General features: G+C 60.7%; 1 protein-coding gene across 7 annotated transcripts; it reads left to right on the plus strand.

Annotated features, from left to right (window-relative positions):
* Window positions 1–3,911: 3,911 nt before the first annotated feature.
* NDRG4 (NDRG family member 4) lies at window positions 3,912–24,255 on the plus strand. Of its 7 annotated transcripts, XM_030024410.1 has the most exons (18): window positions 3,912–4,064; window positions 5,281–5,310; window positions 7,957–8,048; window positions 8,531–8,575; window positions 15,288–15,393; window positions 16,663–16,783; window positions 17,056–17,118; window positions 17,323–17,383; window positions 17,695–17,781; window positions 17,879–17,935; window positions 18,314–18,417; window positions 18,963–19,019; window positions 19,119–19,170; window positions 19,906–19,953; window positions 20,195–20,230; window positions 20,425–20,476; window positions 21,140–21,178; window positions 21,824–24,255. In XM_030024410.1, exons 1-18 carry the CDS (start codon window positions 4,028–4,030, stop codon window positions 21,976–21,978), a joined length of 1,242 nt encoding a protein of 413 aa, XP_029880270.1. In that variant the 5' UTR covers window positions 3,912–4,027; the 3' UTR covers window positions 21,979–24,255. The 7 variants fall into 7 exon arrangements, with proteins under 7 accessions (XP_029880270.1, XP_029880271.1, XP_029880272.1 ...); XM_030024411.1 differs by lacking the exon at window positions 5,281–5,310 and having other exon boundaries at window positions 3,913–4,064; XM_030024412.1 differs by lacking the exon at window positions 21,140–21,178 and having other exon boundaries at window positions 3,916–4,064.
* The last annotated feature ends 436 nt before the right edge of the window (window positions 24,256–24,691 follow it).

Below are 24,691 nucleotides of genomic sequence, written 5' to 3' on the forward strand. Positions count from 1 at the left end.
GTCCATCACCACCCAACGGCTCTGGTATGTGTGGCAGCACAAAGAAGGTGGGAATCTGGCCCCAGCCCCAGGAGACCATAGCAAAGCCCAGTTGGGAGAAACCGAGGGGTTTGGCTGTGGCAGCAATTGGTGGATACCCCTCTCTGGGTGGGCCATGGGCAACGGGGAACATCCCCTGTGCTTGACATATCTCCAACACGATCTTCCCTCTTTGGCGCAAGAGATGGGACATCACTCAGACAGCTGTGGCCCAACTTCAACGTCACCACCGACATCTCCGGGCAAAGGGCTCCTCGGGTCCTTGGGAAGCGCTGGTGCCACAGCAGAACCTGGAAATGAGCATCGGGGGGGTGACTAAATGCCATGAGACGACACAAGTCTGCAAGCAGCATCCCCAAACCCCCAGCAAGATCCTGGGGAGACCTCCCTGGTGCCATGTCTGGAACCAGACCTTTGACTGGCTTAGTGTCGCATGGCTGAGCTAAAAGCACAGGGAGAGCCATGTGGAAAATGCCATGTTGACCTGCGTTAAAAGTGCAATGAAAAATAATGTGGAAAAATCCTTGCTGTAAAACTCCCTCGCTTTCCTTTAATCACGCAATTCAGGATGCGGATAGCTCTGGGTGCAGGGGATTTCTGAACTCCCACATGGGGTGACACCCCAGTCCTTTCAGCTTAGAGCATGCAGAGCTTGTGCTCTTCCCAAGCCTAATTAATTGTGCAATTATTTCAGCCACATGGTCCTGCTCCTTTGGCAAGGTAGCCATCTAAAAGCTGTTATTTGATAAAGTTGGACTTCATGTGGAGAAGATAAATCCCCAGTGTGAAAAATCATTTATTCCTGTAGGAATGCCTGGCAACTGGAGGAGGAGGAGGAGGTTTAAATTTGCCCAGTGTCAGGAAGATCTGAATCCCACCCTGTCTCATCCCCGAGGAAACCCCTTGGCTGCTAGACCTGCAGAAGAGGGTGAAAGGCAGCCCTGAAGACAGGGAAGATCTGACCCCATTGAAGTGCTGCCTGTTGGGCTGGCTCCTAGTTGAGGGATTAAAGGGTCCCTGTGCTCCCTGACATCCTGAGTGTTTTCTCCCTTTGAGGTGAGAAGGTGAACACAGCCTGGATGAAGAGCTCCTGGTGACTCAGCGGGAGAGGCTGAAATCAGCTGAAAACTGGTTGCCATCCAAAAAGCCTGGGACAAGCTGTTAAAACAGAGGTACCAGGGATGGAGATGAATGTCTGTATCAGCAGACGTTCCTCCAGCCCCTCAGCAGGCGTTTGTATGATGAGCTGCCTGTGGCCGCTCTCAAGGCACCCCATGGTCCAGCAGTGAAAGGTGCTGGGAAGCACAGGGGTACATTGGCCACCACGGCTGGCCGAGGGGCGATGAGGCTGAGGTCTGGGATGCCTGGTTCAACCCAGGTGCTGAGAGCAGCCTGTGGGCACCTGCTGCCATCCTGGGAATTTAGGGTTGGGGGCAAACTTGGATCTCTGGATGAGGGTGGTGCTAATAAGACCCTGGTTCAACCCTCTCGAGATGCCAGCACTGCTCCCAAGGCCCATGGCTGGGGGTTACAGGAACCACCAAGAAATCCCTTTCCAGGCCAGTCTATGTCTGTTGCCGGCTGGTCCCCAGGACCTCTAGGGCAGAGGTTGTCCCCGAGATCGCAGCACCCAAATCCTGACCTTCTTGCAGCATCTTGCATGGACCCCTCTTGGTGTAGGAGAACCTGAGCCTCATGTCCTGCAAGAAACCTTTGCTTTCCCAAGCTGACAAGTAAATAGCACTGATACACAGGATGAAGCAGCATCAGGCCCTGACTCATGCATGCCACCTTTGCAATGGAGATATGAAATATTTTGTCTGGACTCTCCTGGCAAAAATGCCCAGCAGAGAAGAGAAGCGAGTGATAGCATGGACACCAGACCAGACCCCTGCCCTGAGGAGCAGCCTGAGTCCTCCCAGGTGAGGATCATGTGGGGCTGGGTTCGATGGGGAACCAAGCCCATGGAGGGGAGGTGATGGGGTCCTCAGCAGTTTCCCCATGGGGGTGTTTTGGTAAGGCCCAGTTTTGAATGGCATGTCCTGTGCCATAGCCTCAGGCAACTTGGGAGTGGAGACTGTTACATTCCTAACTGTGGAAAAAAATGAATTAAAGTGATACCAAAGAAGTACAGGGGAAGGAACAATGGCAGGATGGGCTTGCCCAGCTTGGAGGCAAGGGGGAATCAGCCCTTGCTCTAGGGGCAGGCTGGGGCCCTCTGTCCTCACTGGACCAGCTGTCCCAATTCAGGACACAGGCTTGCTTTATAACCTGCCAGCTTGGGAGCCCCTGGCTCCTTTAGAAACTGGGAGCACCATTACAAGGGTGGTGGGCAAACCTCCACAGACTGGCGGCCCTGCAGAGCTGGTGGCCTGTGACATTGCGGGATCACAGCCAGGGCAGAGGGAGGCACCACCAGCATCCCCACCTCATGCAGAAGATGAGGGTCCTGCATCTTCCCCAGTGTGGGACTGGCCCTCTCCAACCACCCCCATGGCAGTGTTCACAGCCCTGGTTTTGCCTGGCCCAAACAGCCACCCCACAAGCTCCTCCTCTACCCCAAACAGCTGCCAGCATCAATATGTGGGGCGGTCATCACCATCCCAGCCACGGCCTCTACTCCTGGCTGATCCTTCAGACACCATGGCTATCACCATCCTCACTCCCTGGCACCCCCAGACCATTATGGTCCTGCTGTGGGGACACTCATTGCACAGGTCCCACTTATCCTGGGACCACCTGGGCCCCTTGACCATGACCATCCTATGCCCAGGGGAACCTGCACCCCTGTGTCCAGAGGACCCTCAGGTCCCTTGTCATCCTTATTCTTGGATACTCCTAGGCCCTTTGGCCTTCATGGCCCCACTCCCCGGGACTCCCTAGACCCCTTGGCCATAATAGCTCTGCTCCAGGTTTCCCTGTTGCACAGGTCCCCTCTTGTCCTGGGATCGTTCCTGGGCACCTTGATCATCACCATCCCCTGCTCTTGGGGACTCCCTGACGCCTTGGGCATGGCCCCATATCTGGGGTTCCCCAAGGCTCCCACCGTCCCCTGCTCCTGGGACCCCATGACCGCAGGAACCCCCTGGACCCATTAGCCATCATGGTCCAGCTCTGGGACCTCCATGGTTCCCTACAGGGTGATGTGTGCCACCCCCACGTGCAGAACTCCCTCTCCCGTGTAACCCCCCTGGCAGCACTCCATCGCCCCCATAACCCCCCCGGCAGCGCTCCATCTCCCGTGTATCCCCCTGGCAGCACTCCATCGCCCCTGTAACCCCCCTGGCAGTGCTCCATCTCCGCTGTAACCCCCCCAGCAGTGCTCCATCTCCCGTGTATCCCCCTGGCAGCACTCCATCGTCCCTCTAACCCCCCTGGCAGTGCTCCATCTCCGCTGTAACCCCCCCAGCAGCACTCCGTCTCCCCTGTAAACCCCCTGGCAGCACTCCATCGCCCCTGTAACCCCCACAGCAGCGCTCCATCTCCCGTGTATCCCCCCCGGCAGCACTCCATCGCCCCTGTAACCCCCACAGCAGCGCTCCATCTCCCGTGTATCCCCCCCGGCAGCACTCCATCGCCCCTGTAACCCCCCCAGCAGCGCTCCATCTCCCCTGGAACACCCCCGGCAGTGCTCCATCTCCCCTGGAACACCCCCAGCAGCGCTCCATCTCCCGTGTAACCCCCCAGCACCCCTCCGTCTCCCCTGCAATCCCCTCCTCCCCCAGCCCCGGCCCGGGCCCATTGTCCTCCTGGAGACCCCCGGTGCCGGCCCCGTTCCCGGCCCCGTCCCCTCCCCTCGGGCCCCGGCGAGGGGAGGAACCGGCCCGGCGGGGGCCGTGCCCAGCCTCGCCCCTGCGCCGCCCTGAGCGCCTCGCACCGGCACCGGCACCGGCTCCGCTCGCTCCCCGCGCCGGGGCCCGCCGCCGCCGCCGCCCCCTCCCTCCGCTCCGCCCCGCCCGCCGGCGGCGCCGGGACCCGCCGCCCCGGCATGAAGGTGCTCCGGCACAAGATCGAGCTGCTGACAGGTACGGCCGGGCCCGGCCGCCCCCGCTCCCCCTCCCCGGGCGTGCTGGGGACGGGCGGGGGGCGAGGCTGTGAGGAGCGGGGCGCTGGCGTGATGGGGTTGGGGTCGGGGCGGGGGGGAAGAGCCTTCTGCCCCTGCCTAGGAGATGGGGCTGCCCCCCCCGCCCCCGCCGGTGCCTCTTCTCCCCCAGGGATGGGCTGCTGGGGGGAACGATGCTTTTTGGGGTGCGGGAGGTGATGCCTGAGGAGGTGCCAGGGCTGCAGCGGAGGAAGCCCAGCCTGATGGTGCTGGGGGGGGGGGCAGCCTCCTGGCACGGGGGTCCGCCAAGCAGACAGCCAGGGTCGAGGGGGAGGGATGTGCCTGTGGGACTGCTGGAGCATCCCTTCAGCGCCTGCTCCTCCGCCAGCCTCCCCTGGGATTCTCCCTGCTGCCTGGGTGCCCCGAGGATGGGGATGGGGCTGGGGCTGGGGAGGAGGTTGCTCTTAGCAACAGCCACTGCGAGACAGCCTGCACCCCAGCAGAGCCCCCCGCTGCCGCCGCTGCCCCCCGAACCCGGGATGCTCAACCCCTGCATCAGTGGCACTGGTGGGTCTTGCGCTGTGGCCTGTCCGCTCCTGCGCTCCCTGGTTGGACCACACTGTTAGGCTGGTTTGTGGGGGCTGCTGGGGTGCAGACCCGTGCCCCCCCACGGGGGTAGAGCAAGCTCTGGGTGTTTATCCTGCACTGGCAGGGCGGGAGGTGGCCCAGGCTGTGTTACACCGGGGTTTTCCTCCACCTCATCGTGGGTCCTTAGCGGTCCTGCTCGGGGGATGATGCTGTGGGCATGCTTCCATGTCTCGGACTGGGCTGCAGGTTCCCTTCCTCCCTCTCCCTGCCTTGCTGGAGGTGGCCTTGGCTTCGCTGCCTGGCAGGGGCCAGCCCTCGGTCCTCCAGAATTGCTTCCCTGTCTGTTGCACGCTGCTCAGCCCAGAGAATCCGTGCCGACATCCCCTGGGTGCCACGTCTGCGCAGGGCAGGACACAGGTGGTTAGTGAGGAGACTCCTGTGAGGCTGGTGGGTCATCCGAGGGACCCCTGCCTTCTGACCAGGCACACTGCCCAGTGTTAAACCCTTTCCACAGCCTCATGATGATGATAATAATAACAATAATAATAATAATAATAATAATAATGATGATAGTGTATTTCCTTGCCATGTGCTGGTTCTCCTCCAATAAGCCAACACTGGACTGCAGATCCCTGGGGAAGGTAAGCCAACGTGGCTGTTTCCATCCCTGTCTATATATGCAGTGCCAGGGCCCCGGCAGGGCAGAGCACGAGTCCCAAACAGAGCATTAATGTCACACTGGGTTTGGGACTGATATGGGATTAGGGAGGAGGCGTGTGCCAGCTGTGCCCAGGAAATGGTGGCACTGCAGTGGGAAGGCAGAGTGGGAGCAGAGATGGGTGTGCTTGGGGCGGCACCCTGGGGATGGGTGCTGTTGAGGAGCATTGGGGCAAGCTGGAGTGAAAAGGGCTCGTTGCCAGCCACATGCCCCGGTGTGCGATGGGAACCAAATTGTTTTGGCTAGGAGACCTGGAGCCATGGCTTCCTCACCAGCCCTCCACAGTGACAGTGGCCCACCAGGCTGGGTGACACTACCCACAGCCCCATTGCTGTGCTGGCAGGAGCAGGGACGAAGGTACCTTTGGAGTGCCATGGGAAGTGGAGCACCCATGGGAAGCTGGCAGCACGGCTGTGATCCTGCTCGCAGGCTGTTGCACCCATGGGACTCCCTGACATGCCGATCCCTCCTCCGTTCCTGCGCTCAGCACCACTTTAGGTGACCATCCATCCTGCACTGAGGATGCTGCTTGGCACAGGGCTCTGCCACGTCCCTTCTGAGCCAGCTTTCCCCCCCACCACGCAAGCAAGGTCACAGGGCCTTTCCTCATTGCTCGGCCACCCTCCCTCCCATACTAGCTGGAGGCTTTAATTAATAAAGGCATTCACCATACACTAAGTGCTGTTCCCAGCCACCCTGGGGCTGCGGCCACACAGTGGGTTGGTGTGGTCAGCGTGGGACGCTCCTGCTCTCTTCCAGACCCAGCTACCGGTGAGGCTGATTTTCCTCCCATTTTTTAACCCTGGGATCATGCCCCAGGGGATCGCGGGGTGGCTCGGTTGGTGGCTCTGCAGGCTGCATCATCTCGGCTGTGCTGGTGGGCTGCAGGCGAGGACTATCCCGTTGTGCAAAGCCATTTCCCCAGCAGCAGCCCAGCCTGGAGCAGCATGCCCCAGACGTGTGCCTCTCCATGGGGCTGTCAGCACCTCTTCCCACTGGAGTTTTGCGCGGCCCCTGGCACAGCGGGACCCTCTGTGCAGGGGGTGACATGGAGACCCCAGGCACTGGGTGCCGTAAGAGTGCCGGGAGGCTTCGCGGTGGTGTTTCTTCCTCCAAACAGTTCTGGTTTGTTGGATGGCTCCCAAGGAGCAAAGCAAAGTGTGGTGTCTGCAGAAAGCAGCCAGGTGGCATAGCCTGCTTGGTTTTTGAATGGAAAACCCAGTTGGATGAGCAAAAGCCAGCTTTGGAGGGGAGTTTATGACCAGCTCCTGTACTCCTGGTGGCCTTGCAATGCTCGTGGCATTGCTTGGCCTTTCCATATTGCCAGCCTGGGTTGACCCAGGTTTGAAGGTGGACAAAGTGTGGAGCAGGCTTGGCCAAGGCTGTGAATGGAGTGGGGTCCATGCCTGCTGCTGTGCTAGCGTGGCCCCTTATCATCCCCGGTATCCCCAGGGAGATTGCAAAGAGTGGGTAGCCAGTGGAAGGGGTGTGGGACTGGTGCTGGCCCATTCAGAGCAGCAACAACTCCTCCGAAGACTTGGCCTTGGGGAAGGGGTGGAAACAGAGGCTGTGAAGGCGAACACCTGAGGACTGGATCCTGCCTGAGCGCAAATAATCCCCTTGCACTGGGACCTGCCAGTTACCCACCCCATCTATACACAGGGGAGCCTGGATTGTCCCCTGTGTCCCCCTTGTCTGTCACCTTCTGTGTGCAGCCAGCTGCTGGGGGCACAGGCATCCCCTTGCTGCCCTCTGCTTTCTAAGCTGGGCTCGTGCCTGTGGGTGTTTTTGGAGGTGCTGGCATTGGGGGGGTACGAAATCCTGGTGCCCTGGTCAGCAGCATCCAGTCTCATACCTCTTCTGAATGGCAGCTCCATGGTGAAGTCTGTCCCTGCAAGCGCTGGGGCTGAGCTGCCAGCTGGCCAGCACCTGCTTCGCAGGCAAGGAGAAGAGTTTAGGAGTGAAGGCTTCACATTTTGTTTTCTCCCATCATTGCAATACAAACTTCAGGCTGTCTCTCTGCTCCCCTGCTGCTCAGAGCATCCCTCTGCCTCCCAGCATGGCTGAGAAACATCTCACCTCATTCTGGCTGTGCAGGGAGATCTTCCTCTCTCCCACCTGTATCTGTCTGCAGTCCAAAACCAGCCAAAACATTGGATTTTCTCTCTCTGACCGATGCTGGAAGCTGGGGTGGGAATTGGGATGTTCTTGCCTTGGATTGAGTGCTTACAGGGGCGACCGGCATGGACAGACCAGGTTGGTCTCCCTGTTTGCCTAAGACCATGCCTTGGAGAGAGGTCTGTCCTTAACTGGGAGAACCGGACCTGGGTGGGAGCTGGGAGCCGAGCTCCTCCAGGCACTGCCTGCCCCCTGCATGCTTCCAGCTCCCAGCGGAGGGGCTCGCTGCGGCCTCCGGACAAGCTGAAGCACCAAGTCCCCATGGTAGATGGGTGGAGTGATGATTTGGGTCCCATCCCCATGGGGAGGGAGTGGGAGGCTCCAAGGGCCTGGGGTGAAGGGAACCAAGTCAGGTCCCCATGAGCGCTGACATCTCCCTTGCCCTGGGCAGGGCTGCTGCTGCAGGAGATGACCATGGCAGGGCTGCATGAGCTGCGCTTCACCGAGGAGAAGCCACTGCTGCGGGGCCAGGACGCTGAGCTGGTGAGTCCGGTGACTGCACTGGCTCCAGCTCCTGCACATGGGGTGCCAGGACGTGGGTGCTTAAGTGGGAGCTTGTGGGGGGTGTGTGTGTGCTGGTATTGGGTACACGTGTGTGCCCATGTGTTGGTATTCAGTGCATGTGTGTGCAGACGTGTGCTGGTATCAATGCACATGCATGGGTGAGCACAGGTTCTGGTTTGGTGTGATGATGTATGTGTGTGAAGATGTTGCACATACATGCTAATACACACTGGTGTGTGTGCACACATGCAGGTAGTGCATGCACATGTGTGCGGGTATTGTAGATGTGCATGTACGTGTGCACATGTGTGAGCATCGTGTCCCCCTGCAGCCAGTGCTGCCCCAGGGATTGGGTGCTTGTGGTGTCAGGGGACTTCATGAGTTGGGTGGGAGGAGGGCACCACAGGAGTGAGGGGCGGCGGCGGGATGTCTCTGTCCCTAACGGCTCCTTCTCTCCCCAGGAGAACTCGGATGTCTTCCTCTCTGCTGTGGACGCGGACTGGAAGGTAGGACCAGCCATGAGGGGTGCCCCCCACCTCTGGGTCCTACGTGGAACAGCAGCCTGTGGCTGGGGAATGCTGCGGGGCACTGAGCGGACCCAGGGCTGTTGCCGTCCCTTCCTTCCACGGGGACACAGTGCCTGGTCGGTGTCTGTGCATGGGGCTGCACGTCCATCGCGGTCCCCGGCAGGAGGGGACGGGGCGGGGGTCACTGCCAGGCATGCTCTGTGCTGGTGCTCGGATGTGGCTGGCGGGCACTTGGCGACGGGCCCGGGACAAAACCTCTTTAAAGCAGGCGATTTCTTCTCAGGAAGGCTGAGCTGCTTTTCCAGCTCCTCTACCATTGCCATGGCAATGGTTTCCCGGGTGATGCCAGCTCCCTGCTTACATAAGGATGTTTGAAAGCCTCTTTCTTTTTTGGAGGGCTGGGGCATTGCCTCCCCATACCACCCACCTCTCTTGGAGAGCAGGGCCCCTCTGCTGCCCGGGCTGGCACCTGCCCACCTTATACCTCCGTTTCGCCTCTCTGGAGGAACCCCATGATGTGGCCTTGGGGCTCGCAGGGGCTCAGCTCCTGCCTGGCTCCTGTGTTGGTCTTCATCGCTCTCACACATCTGCCCGAGCTCATCCCACATCAGGTTCCCCCTGCAGACACCAGGGTGCCGGTAGATGGGGAGGGAGGGTAGTGGGGCTGCCAGACCCCAGCTTGCTGCCTGTCCCTCTCCCAAAGCATCCCCCCTCCCAGGGGACACCAGTGACCAACTTCAGGTTGTATGTTGCTGCTTTGCTAGCGGCTGGGACTCCCAGGAGTGTGGGCTTGGGTGGTGCTGGCTGAAACAGCAGCAGTTGCAAGGAAAAAATAAATCTGGATTTCATTCATCCTGGGAGAGGGGCAAGGGAGCCCAGGTCCCCATTTTGGCAGACCCAAGGCAGTGCCCAGGCTTTTGGGGCTGTCTCCATCACCTGTGCAGGTGGCAGGGTGCAGCCGGGCAGGGAGCAAGGACTTTTGTCAGGATGCTGGGCAGCGGCTGCTGTGGTTCACAGGGTAGAATTCTGGTGGCCCTCTTGGAGGCCACAAAATTATTAAAAAATGGCAGTGGTGGAAAAGAAATGCCACCCTTCCCAGCAGCTCCAAAGCTGGTGAGATGCTGGGGTGGGGAGAAGCAGGCTGTGCGGGTCTGGGCTGCTCCTTGCTCTGCTTCCTCAGGGTCCCTGTTGACCACTGGAGAAGAAACCAAACCTCCTGGTGTCACTGAAGTGAGGGCAAGGAGGGAGAGGAAGGCAAGGAAGAAGAGGGAGGCGGCAGTGCCAGGCTGCCGAGAGCTCCCAGTAGTGCCACAGGCACCAGTATGGCTCTCACTCAGCTGTGCTGGGGCAGGGCTTGGTTGGCATGCAGGGGATGTTAAAGAGCAATGACTCTCCTAGGACAATCTTTGCATGCCAGTATTTCAGGGATTGGCCCATGGTGATGCTGAACTGTGTCCCCAGTGGTGCCCAGGTGGAGCGGTTCCGGATGGCAAATGCCACAGTGATGCACCTGCATGCCCTCGGTACCGAAAAAAAATGAACTGGGCAAGGATCAAGGTGTCTCTTTCCAAGCCATCCAGGCCCTGTGCTGCCTTGGTTCCCTTCCAAGAGTCTCAGGGTGGAGATGGGATGAGCTTCCCAGGCTGTGTTGGGGCAACCCCCTCCTTCCCCGCCCCCCAGCACTTTGCAGGTTGGTTTTCTGCAAAGGCTGGGGGCTGCCTTCCCTTCATCGGGGAGATCTTACCCCATTTTCTAGGCTCACCTTCTTGGGTAGTTCAATCCAGCCCCCAGCTTCTCTTCACTGTCCCTCTGCTCCTCCCCAGAGCCAGTCGCTGCTCCCTTGCCAAGATGCTGTGGCCTGGCTGGGGGAGCAGGGATCCCCCACTGCTGCTGCCCACCGAAGTAAAGCCCTTGGGGCTGCTGGCATAGGCCAAGGTGCAGGGGGGGCAGGTGCCTCTGCCCTGAGACCTGGGCACCCTGGCCCTGCTGGAGGTCTGGGCCACCCGCCAGGTGGATGGGCTAGTAGCCAATAGGGTGGCGATGCCATCTGATGCCATTCAAGTGGAGCCAGCCTTGCTCAGCCCTCCCATCTCCCTGCTGCCCTTTTGCATTCACGTCTTACTTCACCTCAGCTTTTCCACCCCTCCTCCCCTCTATTTTGCCACCTTCTGTCTTTTTTTGCCTGCTTATGCCCCTCTGCATCTCTTGCTTTTTTCTGGAGGCTGTGGCTGCTCGTACTCTTTGGCTCCACAGGCAACAGGGCTGAGGAAAGCAAAAATGGCACCCAGATCCACGAACGGCTTTGTCCCTGTGCCAGGAACCACCTGGGAGCAGGGCTTCCCTCTCACACATGGTCCTTCGTTAGCAGAGATGCATCTCTCTAGGCTTGAGCATGAGCTCCCTGTAGGACAAAGCAGTGCAGAGGAAAGCCTCTTTGGTGGAGGCAAGGTGGATGCTGTCCGTCTGCCTGCCTGTCTGTCTGTCCTTTCTCCCATGTCCAGAGCCCGTGGCTGCCCAACCCTGACTTGTTTGCAGGACACTGCTTTCAGTGGCTCCCCACCAGCTCGGGGTGATCATTTGTCCAGGTCAAGGAAAGGGCTCTCCCCAGGGAAAAGTGGCTCAGCCCTCTTATTAGACATCAGAGACTCCACAGGAATGAGCCTGCTGGGTGAAGCCAAGGACATGGGGCTTTGCCATGTGGGGAAGCCCGTGCATGTGCTGGTGAGGGCAGCTGGACCCGCTCTGCCCATGGCTGCGGTGTGTGCCAGGGCATGGAGGAAGCAAGCTGTGGTGAGCTGCCGGGGTGGGGATGATGCAGAGGTGATGGCAGGCTCCAGCTGGCACGGAGCATCCCTGTGGTGGGCAGGGAGGCTGGAGGGTCCCTGCTGGATGCTGCCCTGGTCCAGCACTGCCATGTGGCTCTCCAGCCCCTTTGGGCAGGCGCTGGAGGGACCGCAGGACTCTCTCGCCATCCATGATTGCCCAGCTTTGTGTGCTGGAGCAGCTCAGGTGCCAGTTGTGCCGAGCTGGAGAGTGGTGCTGGGCTGGGCAGGGGTGGTCAGGGTGCAGGGAGAAGGCACCCAGAGCCTCCCAGCAGGGCTTTTGGGGCCTTGGCAGCACAAGGCCATCTGTGGGTGCGAGCTGCAGGCAAATGGACTCACCCTCTCGTGAAGCCTCATTGGAATCATGGCAGAAACCGTCTGCCCGCACACGTGGGAATACACATGCATGTGCGTGTGCATACAGCATGCGTCGGCCCAGGGACAGGATCCAACCCCTCGGCACTGCTGGGTTGTCTTTCCTCCTGCCTTATTTACTTGCCACCGGTGACGTCCAGACTGGGGCTAAATCCCGCACATCCCCTGCGTGCCAGCATCCCGCAGCAGGCGGGATGTCCGTGCTACTGGGTAAGGTAACACAGGTGCCCAGGCAGTTTTCACATGTGTACATGCGCGTGCCCCTCTGTGCACAAGGTTCTGTGTGTGTGCAGGTTGTTGTGCATCCATGGGCATGAGTGATGGCCATGGCATACGCGCTAAGCACATAGGAGAAGGGTGCAGCAGGTGTGCTCCTTATATGCACATTACCATGCACATACATGCACAGGAACATGTACCCATACAGACACACAGGGGCCAACCCTATGTGGGTATGCGCAAGCATTTCGTGGGGTGCATGTGCTTCAGCATGGGTCATTGTATTTTTTTTTCCAAAGTTTGCATGCACAGATGTGGAGGGACATGGTTCTGCCTGGCCCCTGTCTGTCTGTGTTGGTACGTGTTCCTGTGCATGTATGTGCATGGTCACATGCGCATGCGGAGCATGCCTGCTGCATCCTTCTCCTGTGTGTTTAGTGTGTACCCATGTCTGTTCGTGGGTGTGTGCGTGCTTTCTGGTGCATGTGCATTGCTGCAGGGCCTTGGTCTGGGTGGCTGCAGGCTCAAGCATGATTCTGCATGTTTGCGTGGGGCTGGAGTCACATGTGTGTGCATGATGGGTGCGGGGGAGCATTGCTGGGCTCTGTTGTGATGCCGCTGTGTGTGTTGCAAGGGGTGCGAGTGCAAGCCTGTCCTGGCACCCCTGCCTGTCTCGGTTTGCCGAAGGAGGGAAGATGGAGCAGGTACCGCACGGTGCCAGACGTTTTTTCTTCATAAACAAGGGTGCTTGAGGCCAATTGGAGCATGAATAATTCCCGTGGCAGCCAATGGCTGAGTGCTGGCTCCATTGCAGCGCTTGCCTGCAATGGAGGCCAAACCTGCCGGGGCTGTGCGTCGCGTCGAGGGGGAAGGGAGAGGGAGGGCTTAGCGCAGGGCTGGGGCTTCGCTATAAATCGAGGTGAGGGGCTGAGCCAGCGCAGAGCTCTGCTTTGCCCCAGCCTGCTGCACTGCTGTGCCCCACGCCAGGACCCCGTGCTCGGCCCACCCTGCCTGCGCAGCCTCGTCCACCCGGTTCCTCACCATGCCTGAGTGCTGGGATGGGGTAGGTACCACCGTTCCTGTGCTCGCTGCCCTCCCTTCCCAGGGAGTTTTGCCCCAGTACCTCCCCTGTTCACCCAGGCTGGAGCTTTGCACCCAGCAGGGCTTGGCGTGGGCCAGGCAGGCGTTGCTGCCTGGGGGTACCTGCTGCTGGGGAGCTGTTCCTTCCCCAAGCCCCGCTGCCGCATCCCTGACATGCCGCAGATTTCGGGGACGCATTGTCCTTGAGCATGTCCTCCCCGAGCCCAGCAGAGATGCTGTGCTGAGGCTGAGGGTGAGTGAGCGCAGCTGCGGCAGCTGTGAGCTGTGCTGGGGCTGACTGCTGATGGGGGAGGAGGCATGCTGCCCCTTCCCCACCCCCAGAGTTGTAGAGGGAGAGGGTCTCTTGCTGTTTTGAAGCAATGCTTTGGATGCCTTCTGGCCTCTGCGCTGACGGCAATATCCGATGGCAACAGGCTAGCGTGGAGGGGGGTGAGCGTGGTGGGAGCACTGCAGTGGCGAGCGGGTAACCTGGACAGGGCTGGGGTCTCTCAGGCACCTATGGGTGCTGTGACGCCCACATCCCTCCTCGCTGGGGCCATGGGTTGTCAGTGCCCCCCCCCCCCCCCCACCTCGCTGCCTGCATCCCCTGCATCCCTAGCCTCTCCTCCTCAGCGAGCATCCCTGCGGCAAAGGGCAGGGCTGTCGTACCCAGCGATGCTGCAGAGGCTGCACCACGAGCAGGGATGTGCCTGCCGTGTGTGTGGGGGGGGTGGTAGCAGTGCTGGGGAAGGAGCTGCCACCTTGGGCGTGTGATTTTGGGGTGGGATTGCAGACTGAGCTGTTGGGGCTGTGATGGGGACTGTGGGCATGGTGATGGCAAGGAGGCAGCCCTGTGCCCAGGATCAGACCACATGGATGCCTCCTGCTCTGTGATATGGGGTCAGGCCCTTCCTCTGCCTCAGTTTCCCCATGCACTGTTGCAGGGGAATGTCCCTGCTCATCGCCTGCTGCCTGATACAGCCCCGGGGAGTGGAAGGACAGCTGATGAGGGCTGGGGACGGTGTGCCCTTGGGGAGCCGAGTATTGTCTCCACAGAGTCCTTGAGCTGCCCTCGGGCGCAGCGTCCCCCCGGGGACAGTGGATCTCGGTGAGGGGAGGCACTGCGGTGAGGAGATCCTGTCCTCATGTGGTTCCTCCCACCTGAGGCCCGTGTCCTTCAGAGTCCTTGGCGGTGTGCAGCCCACAGGAGCATCCTTGTACCCGCTCCCTTCCCTCTAGTCCATCCATGGGGCTGCCAGTACCCGCACCGAGGACCATGCCGGTTGGGCACCTTGCCAGCATCCCCTGCCCAGCCCTGCTCGGCGTGTGATGCTCCTGCACCCGCCAGATCCCAGCTTCGAGGTCACTGCCAGTGGGCTGGCTGGCAGGCATGGGCATCTGGAGGGGATGCCTGATCCCTAGGCAATGCCTTGGTCAGCACCTGGGCATGCAGCCTCAGTTTCCCTTGCTGGCTGGGGACGATGGCTGTGAAGGTGAGGCTGGAGCCCTCCCAGCCAGGGAAACTGAGGCACAGGGCAGTCTTGGTCTCTGTATGGGGGCACAGCCATTTCAGACCAAGGGATTTTAAAGTTACTTTAGCTGTCATTTTGGAATCAGGCTGCAGCATTTCCCGGGGTGGTGTCCAGGGTCTGACCTCTGCCTGTTTGTCCCAGGCACAGCGAATCCAGGCCAGCTGGGCCATGCTGTGATCCCCCACCCTGTTGCCAAAAATCCCTCGGTCTCAGGCCCTCAAAGATCTCGTGTCCCATCCTGTGGTCCACCTGTCCTGTCCCACAATCCTCCTCTCCCAAGCCCTCTTAGATCATCCCATCCCATCCCATCCCATCCCAAACCTCTATCCCTTGATACCATCCCATGATACACCTGTCCAATCCTAAATCCTGTTATCCTATTCCAAGTCATTCCTTCATTCCCTTCCCTTCCTTTTCCTTCCCTTCCCTTTCCAGGAAGCCAAGTCAGTGGAAGCTGGGAGCATTTGTATGTGATTTGTCCTGCCTTCTGACAGCACTGAGATGCCCAAAACTCAGGTTTTTCCCACGATGGCTGCTCCTCCCTCCCTTGTGCTCCCATGACACCCAGCCACCTGGGGAAGCAGTGGTGAGGGGTGGGATGGCAGGGCAGGAGAGGATGTCTTGGGGCAGGCAGATGTCACCCCATCTCTCCTGTTCCCCCAGGAACATGACATTGAGACCCCCTACGGGCTGCTGCACGTGGTCATCCGGGGCTCACCGAAGGGAAATCGCCCGGCCATCCTGACATACCACGATGTGGGCCTCAACCGTGAGTGCTGGTCCCTGGGCCATGGGGCGCAGGGGCAAGTGGGAGCAAGCCTGGGGCTGCACAGGGTGCCAGGATGTCGGCCAAAGCCCCTGGCTCAGCTTATTTGCCTCTTCCCATGGAGGGTCCCCGGGCTGCATTGGGTCTCCCCAGGCATCTGAAAGCACCAGGAGGGTTTGGATGCTCAGCCAAACCCAAAGCCTGGGCCAGGCACTGCCAGGAGTTCTTGCCCACCCCGGTGCTGGCTGTCCACCCGCCTACGCCAGGCAGGGATGGGACGCGGAGGATGCTGGGTCAGTCCCCGCCGCCGCTGCCAGCCTGTTGGTATTCAGAGCACGGACCTGGCTGGCAGCAGGGCGTGGAGGGGGCCGAAGGTGACAGGGAATAGCAGGGAAGAAGGGACCCTGAGGGGCAGGGAAAGAGGGATGCTGAGCCAGGGCTCTGGATTTGGGGATGCTGTGCTCTCTGTTAGCCTGCAGCCTTGGACCTGCACCCCAGACCTCTTCCCCGGGCTGTGCCCCCCGGGTAAGCCAGGATGCCCAGTGCCCTGTCAGCAGGGAGAATCATCTCCCCTTCCACTGGCGGCTGAGGCTGAGTCACTGGCATGCTACGTGAACTGCCTCTCCATCACAGCAGCACTCTTGTGTCCGGGGATGCATCATGTTGGTTGCAATGGACCTTACAACCTGCCTCACCCCCATGTTTTGGGAGGGATGGCCCAGCACCAATGCCATGGGTGGCAGCATCCTCCAAGCCCTGGCAATGGCTATATCCTGCTGCAATGGTGGTGGCCCGTCCACAGCAGCGCTGGGGCTGTTTCTTTGACTGTTTCCAAGCAGGGAGATTCGCAGCCGTTTCTCAAATCCCATGTTTGCTTGAGCCCTTTCTGGGAATTTTAGATAGGGCCGATAACGCTCTGGGCTGCTAATCCCACTGCCTCCTGGGTGGTCCTGCAGCTCCGGGCTTTGCATCCCCCAGTCCCATCCCTCCAAGAAGACGAGGCTCACCCCAAACTCCTCATCCTCCTGGCTATGTCCATCCATCCCCATGCCTCCCAACACCAGTAGGGATGCAGACCTTGCTAACAGTGGCTGTGGTCTCTGCTGTAGGGACAAGGAGCCTGGAGGGAAAGGGATAGGAGGGCTTTGATGGCATGTCACCTCCCGGCTGAAGGGCAGTGGGGGAGCAGGCAACCTCTCTCCATGCTCCCCTGGCCCACCAGGCCCCCGTGCTGGGGTGTTTGGTCTCTGATCCCTGCCTGCCCTTTGACAGACAAGCTTTGCTTCAACACCTTCTTCAACTACGAGGACATGCAGGAGATCACAAAGCACTTTGTGGTGTGCCATGTGGACGCGCCGGGCCAGCAGGCAGGAGCCTCGCAGTTCCCTCAAGGGTAGGTGCCAGCTTTGGGGGCTCGCTCTGCCTGCCGGGATGTCACCTCCCTGCCCACTGGGTTGTCACTGCTTGGGCAGTAATGCCCTGCCTGCGGGTCTCTCTGAACTGTATCAAAGCCTGTGGCAGCTGACTGGCCCAGGGTGGGCAATGGGGTGGTTTGCAGGTGGGTGGCATTTCCCTGCCCACTTTGGGCAGCCCAGCTGCCCTGTCCCAGCCTTCCCACTCTGCGCGGGTCCCATAACCGCTGTCCTGTGCCTCCCTGTGCCGCAGGTACCAGTACCCATCAATGGACCAGCTGGCTGCCATGTTACCCAGCGTGGTGCAGCATTTCGGGTGAGTCAGCCTCTCCTCCATGGCTGCTGGCTGAGGGTGCTGGGCAGGGAGATGGGCAGGAGGCAAGGGTTTGGGGCTGGGGGAATTGTCCCTGTAAGCTGGCACTCTGCTTGTCTTCTTGTGCCCCAAACTGCGGGTGGAGCAGTGCCCCAGGCAACCCATGCTGGCGCCCACCGTCCCTCCATATGCACCTCTGCTTTCCAGGTTCAAGTACGTGATCGGGATCGGTGTTGGGGCAGGAGCCTACGTGCTGGCCAAGTTTGCGGTGAGCCTGGGGCTGGAATGGGCTGGCCCTGAGTTGACTGTACCTGCTGTCAGCCTGTGGCATGGGGAAGAGTAGGAGCTGATGCCCCTTGGCAGGCTGTGCTGCTGTGAAGGTTCCTGGAGGGCCGGGGGGCCAGGATGGCAGTGCCGTGGCCATGGTAGCCAGGCAGTCTTGCCACAGGTCTCCCATTGCTCCCAGGACAGGGCCATGTCAACCCCGTGCAATGCCTGTGCAGTGGGCAGTGGTGCTGGTGGGGGGCTGCTCCTCAGTCTCCCCCTCCCGCTGAGCGTCACCCCTCTTGCTCACTGCAGCTCATCTTCCCCGACCTGGTCGAAGGACTGGTCCTCATGAACATCGACCCCAACGGCAAAGGCTGGATTGACTGGGCAGCTGCCAAGGTGAGCAGGGCCCCGACCGCCCGTCCCGTCCCTGGCGGCTCCCTGGGGCATGAGCCAGCCATGGCGGAGCTGTAACTCCCTTGTGCTCCCTCCACAGCTCTCTGGCCTCACCAGCACGCTGCCAGACACTGTCCTGTCCCACCTGTTCAGCCAGGTAAGGGCTGCGCATCCTGCCGGCCCCCTGCCACCAGCCCCCTACCCAGCGTCCCAGCCGGGTCACCCGGGCTGTGCCCTGCCCTGCCTGCCGGGTGCCACAGTGCCACTGGACCTGCCCCATGCCCAGGGATGGAATTAGCCAAGCCCTGCCTGCATCCCTCCTGCCTGATCCAGGGATTAGCCTTGATGAGTGTGCGACTCATGCCCGCGTCCTGCCTGGGTGTGCTGCTCGCAGCACCGCTGTGCCCAGCTGCATTGCCCAGCACCCTCCTCCTCTGCCCCCCTTGCTGGCACAGCATGGGCAGGCCTGGGGGAGCGGGGTGTCTCCACGGCACCCGGCAGCGCCTGCCCTGATCTCCATCCCCTGCCGGCACAGGAAGAGCTGGTGAACAACACAGAACTGGTGCAGAGTTACCGGCAGCAGATCGGCAGTGTGGTGAACCAGTTCAACCTCCAGCTCTTTCTCAACATGTACAACAGGTGAGCACCCCGGGTGGCCCTGCCAACAGGTTGCCCCCCTGTCTGCGCCAGGGTGAGGGGCTGCAGCGCTGGTGGGTGGCCCTGAGGGCACCATGGGAACCCTGACCCCTTTTGGGTGCTGCCATCACCCTCCGGCGCAGGCAGGCAGCAGTGCAAAGGTGGCCGCCAGTGCTGGCCAGGGATGTGGAAGTGGGGGCACCTGTGCCAGAGCCTTACCATGTCCCAGAGCCCGTGGCTGTGGGTGCACGTCCCCTGGTCTCCTCCTGCATGGGGTGCTGGCACAGGCCTGGGGAAGGGGGCAGAGATGCTGTCCCATGTGTGCAGGGGGTTGGGAGCATTGCTACTCTGCTGGGTGCTGCATCCCATGGTGCAGGGTCTGCTTGGGTCATGGCAGAGATGGCCATGGGGTCCTCCATCCACAGGGTGCCAGGACAGTGGGGCTAGGTGCCGCTTTCCAGAGCTGGCAGTGCCCCAGCTCTTGTGCTATGGCATTGGTGGCGGCACCTGCCCATGGCCTCACACTGGCCCTCTTTTTCCTTCATCAGCCGCAGGGACCTGGACATCAACCGGCCTGGGACTGTGCCCAATGCCAAGACGCTGCGGTAAGAGTCGCACTGGCATGGCATAGGGGGGGGGTCCCAGGGCAGCGGAGTCCACCGAGGCCAAGCTCTGACTGTGCTCCTTCCTCCTCTCACTTCCAGCTGCCCCGTGATGCTGGTGGTCGGAGACAATGCGCCTGCTGAAGAGGGGGTGGTGAGTGATGGGGTAGTGCCTGCGGGGTGGCATGCAGACACTGCCCACGTGTGGGCATGCTCATGTTCACTGCCTGCTCAGACACACGTGAGGTCCTGTGTGCGGGAGTGTGCTGATGTGCAAACCTACCTGCTCATGTGAGCACGTGTCCATATGCATCTGTGCATGGTTGCCACACCTGGAAAACCTCCCCTTCCTCATATGCCCAGATGTGCTCACAACATACACGCTCAGATGTGTCGACACACCCCCTGCTTGGCCATATGCACCCAAAGAGCTGCTAGCACATGCATGTGCTTGCACACATCCACATGGTTGTCCCCACTTGCACAATCAGCCCCAGGTACTGTGCAGGTGGCCACATTTGTACATAATGTGTAACTGCATGCACACACCCCCCACCTCCAGCACATGTACCTCTGTGCATATGCACATGAGCACACTTGTGTGCTTGTACACATGTGTGTGACACACAGGATGCCTCACCAGCCGCTCTCCCCTCTCTTTCCAGCCCCCATCCTTGCCCAGACACTGCCTGGCAGGAGGAAGGTCCCCTCTGTCCCATGGCAAGGGATGGTGGTTCTGCAGGCTCAGGGCTTGCCTAGCACCCTATCTCCACCTGGCTGGGGTGGAATGTGCCAGCTGGAGTGCCATGGGCCAGTGGCAGTACCCGTGGGCAACTTCTGCCAGGCTCAGGGCACCCCAGGGTGCTAATATCATCCCTCTCGCCTGCAGGTGGAGTGTAACTCCAAGTTGGATCCCACCAACACCACCTTCCTGAAGGTAGGCGGGTGGCAGGGGGCAGCTGGGCAGTCCCTCCTGCCCATGAAGTGCCCTATTGCCCTCTGCCCCAGGGTTGCAGGGTGTCCCCACCTCCCCATTTGAGGCCCGTCCTGGCCACGGGGCTGGGGACAGGTGGGGAGAGCAGTGTGGCCCCAGCAGTGGCATCCTGCGAGCAGGTACCAGGGGACAGGGTGGGCAGCAAGGGCACCCTCCCATACTAAGCAGGACCTTCTCTCTGCAGATGGCTGACTCCGGTGGGCTGCCCCAGGTTACACAGGTGAGCCCTCACAATTTCCCCAGTTAACTGGGTACACTGGGCCCTGAGACATGCATGGGTGCTGTCCCTGGCTAGCAAGGGATGGGCTGAGGTGGGCATAGGGGTCTTTGGCAGGGGCTGCCAGAGGCAACGTGGGGCTAAGTGGGGATCTCGGCCCTGGTGCTGCTTCAACTCGGCGTGCTCTCTCCCCGCAGCCCGGCAAGCTGACCGAAGCCTTCAAGTACTTCCTGCAAGGCATGGGCTACAGTGAGTGCCAGGGCTGGGCAGGGGGCTGGCACATGCCTGTGTGTGCATGTGTGTGTGTGCCTGTGTGTGCGTGTGCTGAGCCTGCCACAGGAGAGGAGCCTGGCACCCCCGCGTGCCCATCCTGATGGAAAGCTGCACGTGCGTCTGTGGCGTTGTATGTGCAGGTGCACAAGATGTCTATCTGTACATTCGTAGGGGCGCGAGATGTGCAGGCTCTGTGTGCACACAGATGTGTGTACAAAGGCTCTGTGTGTACCTATGTGCGTGGACAGGATCTCTGTGCGTGCACGCACACTTACATGTCTGTGGGCATGCACAAGCAGGGGCTGTGTGTGCACACAGACGTGCAGAGTCCATGTGCACAAGTCCGTGTGCATATGTGTGTGCATAGGTCCATGGGCACGTGTGTGTGTATGTGTGTGCAGGTCTGTGTGCGTACCTGTGTGTGCACACATGTGAAGGTCCACATACACACGTGTGTGTTTGCAGGTCCACATGCACATGCACGTGTGTCTGTGTGTGTGCAGGTCTGTGTGCACACGTGCAGTTCCGTGTGCATGCACACGTGGGGCTGGGCAGGGGCTCCTGGCCCCGCAGAGCGGCCAGCTCGGCTGACGCTCTCTTTCTGCCCTCCCTGCCCTTCTCCCGCTCCACCCCTGCCAGTCGCCCACCTGAAGGATCGGAGGCTGAGTGGAAGCACAGGTACCGCTCAGTGCTGCTCGGCCCGTGCCTGCTGCTGCATGGTGCCCGCCTGGCCTGTGCCCTCGAGCTGCCTGGGCACCTTTGGGAGCAGCCTGGGTGCGGGGCTGGCCTTCCCCAGCCAGGTGCCCTCTGCCCTGCTCCACTTTGCCTGAGACGGCACCTTGAGCCGGGTCTGGGAGCTGAGAAAGGGCATTCAGAGAAGTCCCCCCCGATACAGGCACAGTCTCGGCAGTGTGCCCACTGTGCTCTCCTCCAGCCAGCCAGGAGCTGTGGCTGCTGGGCATCCTGGCTGGAGGAAGGTGTCACCTTCCTTGCACACACTGGGGAGCCAGGAGGGCTCCCATCCCGGCTCACTTCTCCACGGTGTGACGGCCAGGGGCCCCCACTGCCTCGTGCTCAGTGGTCATGTGCCCGGGAGATGTGCCCGGCACACGCACCAGGGCACCCCATCCCTGCCCTGCTGTCCCGTGCCAGCCTGGAGCTGCTCATGTTGTCACAGCACCGCATGCTGCAAGCTTGTGCCTGGGGTCATTCGCATTGGGGAGTGGGACCGGCGGCTTTGCTTGTGTGAGGCAATGTCAGCTCAGGTCCTTCTGGCTTTTGGAGGGAGCTGAGCACCCTGGCCATCTCTCTGTGCCCGTGCAGTGCCATCCGCCAGCATGACCCGCCTGGCACGCTCCCGCACGGCCTCCCTCACCAGCGCCAGCTCAGTGGATGGCACCCGCCCACGTGCCTGCACCCACTCGGAGAGCACCGAGGCCATGGGGCAGATCAACCACACCATGGAGGTATCGTGCTGAGGACCACACCCGCTGCCGACATCTCCTCCAGAGCCATCTCCCATCCGTCAGCATCCCGCCAGCACCCACCTGCCCCGTGGACATCCTCTACCAGGGCCCTCGCTCCTTTGGGATCGATTTGTCTTCTTTGCTGTTGGCCTCATCCCTTTGTCTGGTACCGGAGAAGGAGAGGGGCTTCACTTCACTGCCTCCTGGCTCCAGCTCCTGGCTTTGTCCAGCAGTCACACATGGTTCTGCATTGGTCCTCACCCTCCCTAGCACTGGCTTGGCCCTGGCTTGGGAGGGTGGGTGGCAGGGGGACAGGGCCAGGATGAAGGAGCGGGACAGGGTGGTGAGATGGGGACGGGATGGTGCGATGGGGCAGGACAGCAGGCTGTGGGCAGGACGGCAGGATGTGGAGAGGACACAGAAGGTAGATTGGTCCCCCAAGGTCAACCAACGGCTGGCCAAGCCAGAAGGAAGACAGGAACAGGGAGTGGTGCTCACTGGGACGTCACTGGGCCCTTTCCTGGGGATGCAGCTTCCATTTCTCCCTGCTGGCCCTCCCTGGGGAGAGCTAGCATGGGATCCCCCAGCACACCCAGGACCTCGTGTCCCAGACCCGGCTGAGCATTGGGAGAAATTGCACCCCAAACTGTCCTCTCGCCCTGGTCATGTACCCTGAGGGCTGCCCCGGGGCAGGGGTAGAGGGCTCAGCCTTGCTCCAGAAGCCATCAGGGCAGGAGGGTGGCATGGGCGTCCCGCTGCCTCTGCCCACGCCCTCGCCCGTGGTGGCACTTCCTTGGTCCCTTGTTGCAAGAAGGACAATCACCGCCTGCCACCAGAAATGCACCGGAGGGGGAAGGGGGCTGTGTGCCCTGGCTTGCTCTGTCCCTGCCACACCGGCAGTTCCACTCGCAGCTCTTGGGCTGAGGCCGCCAGGGCTCAGAGGCCACCGGCTTTGGGGACATCGCATGGCAAATCCCCCCTCCAGTTTCACCACAGCCCGTGGGTGTCACCGCAGTGGAGCCATTAGCAATAAGATGAGACACTCCTCCCCTGCAATGCTGGGGAGCCCTCAGCACTCTCTGCCCTGCAGGGTACATCACTGCAAGGTGCTGGCAGTGTGGGGTGACCCATGGAATGTGGGGAGCACCCCAGTGTCTGGTTCTGCCCACAGGCTGGCTTTGCCCACAGAGCTGGCCAGACCCACCATGGCCCCCCCAAATCCACTCCCTCCCCAGCATCTTGCCTGCGCACTGAGCGGGGCGTCTCTCAAGGGCTTGGGTCCCCCCGAGCCGCGGGGCCCCATCCGGCCACCGGCTACAGGTGGATCCAGCCTCTCGCGCTCGGCACGGACAGCCGCGTCATCGCGTAACCCCACCATCGGCCACCCAGCCTCTGCTACTGTCCCTGGCCCACCCCCCCCAGCAGCAGAGCCCAGCTCCTCCTGCACCTGGGGTGAGGGAGCCCCTGGCTCTGGCGATGGGTGCTCAGGTCTTTGCGGGTGGTCCGTGGGAGACCCGAGCCGGGACCTGTAGGGGACCCACTGGGTGCCACCATCTGGACGAGCAGAACCAGCCCACTGGGAGCAGGTCCCACCCAGCTCCCCAAAAGCACTTGCCCCCCAGACCCCGTGCCCGCTGCCCAGCAAGGGGCACAGGTGTCCCAGGGCTACCAGTGAGTGTATGAGGGCTTTTGGCCCTGAGACCTGTGCCCCACCCAGCCCCTCCCACATTGAATGGCTACCCCGAAACACCAGTGTCCCCATTTGTCCCCCACTTTGTTCTGCCGTGTGCTTCCTTCTTAGTGTGACTCTGAAAGCTATGTAGCTCCTTTTTACTGTAGATACCGCTGCGATCTCTTGTTTTCTCAGCGTGTCCTTCCAGATGATATATATATAAATACCTATACATAATATATATAAGGGTTTGTCCGGTCCCTGACCTTTTTGGGTTCATTCCCCGTTGTATTCTCATCCAAGCGGTGCTGTGTGGTTCCGCTGGAGGTGGTCTGGCCGTGCTCGCCTTTGGTTCCTCACCTTGGTTTTGTCAGTTGGTTTACTTTTCCCTGGTGGTTTGTTCTTTTGATTTTGTTGGTTTTCCTTTTTTCCTGGTCACAGCGGAATTTAATGCATTTTCCAGTCTGAGCGCAACCTGGTTTCGTTACGGCGGCATCAAGGCTGCAGCACTCATGAGACGGCAATATGTAAACCGGATTTAACTAACTTGTTGCTGTAGAGAGGATTTACTGTGTTGGAAAAAAAAAACCAAACTAATAAAGATGTTAAGAACCTGCTGTGCTCTTTTCAACATGCTGCAGGGAAATGGGTCTGACCCCATCCTGGGCCTGCCTGCAGAGATCTGGCAGGCAGGGAGAACAAGGGGGACACCTTGGCCACCAACCCCACCAGGGGCTGCACTGCTGGGAAAGGGGGACCAGAGAGGAGCCCAGGACCCCAGGGGGCATGTGGACGGGAGCCGTGGGGTGCTTTGGCTTCGGGGCAGCCATAAGCAGAGTGCCCCATATGTTGGAAGTGGATGGAGACTGGAAAGATGCCAGTTGTGGCCCAGTGAGGTTGGATCCAAGGGGTGTGCACTGAGGGAGGAAAGACCCGTGGCTGCACAACTCTGGGGATCATCAGGGTCCTCAGGAGATCCAGCCTCCCTGTCCTCTTCCAGGACTGCAGGCTCCCTGTTTGTCTCCCTATCAAGGTCTGAATGTCATGGGCCAC

The sequence above is a fragment of the Aquila chrysaetos genome, chromosome 9 (assembly GCF_900496995.4).
Source record: "Aquila chrysaetos chrysaetos chromosome 9, bAquChr1.4, whole genome shotgun sequence".
In the NCBI taxonomy this organism is placed as follows: Eukaryota; Metazoa; Chordata; class Aves; order Accipitriformes; family Accipitridae; genus Aquila; species Aquila chrysaetos.

Excerpts from the sequence above, each read along its gene's own strand:
- NDRG4 (XM_030024410.1), top strand. The coding sequence starts at position 4,028 with ATGAAGGTGCTCCGGCACAAGATCGAGCTGCTGACAG. Across the intron at positions 5,311-7,956 it reads ACTGCAGATCCCTGGGGAAG|GGCTGCTGCTGCAGGAGATG; the intron begins GTAAGCCAACGT and ends TGCCCTGGGCAG. Across the intron at positions 17,936-18,313 it reads TGTCCCACCTGTTCAGCCAG|GAAGAGCTGGTGAACAACAC; the intron begins GTAAGGGCTGCG and ends CTGCCGGCACAG.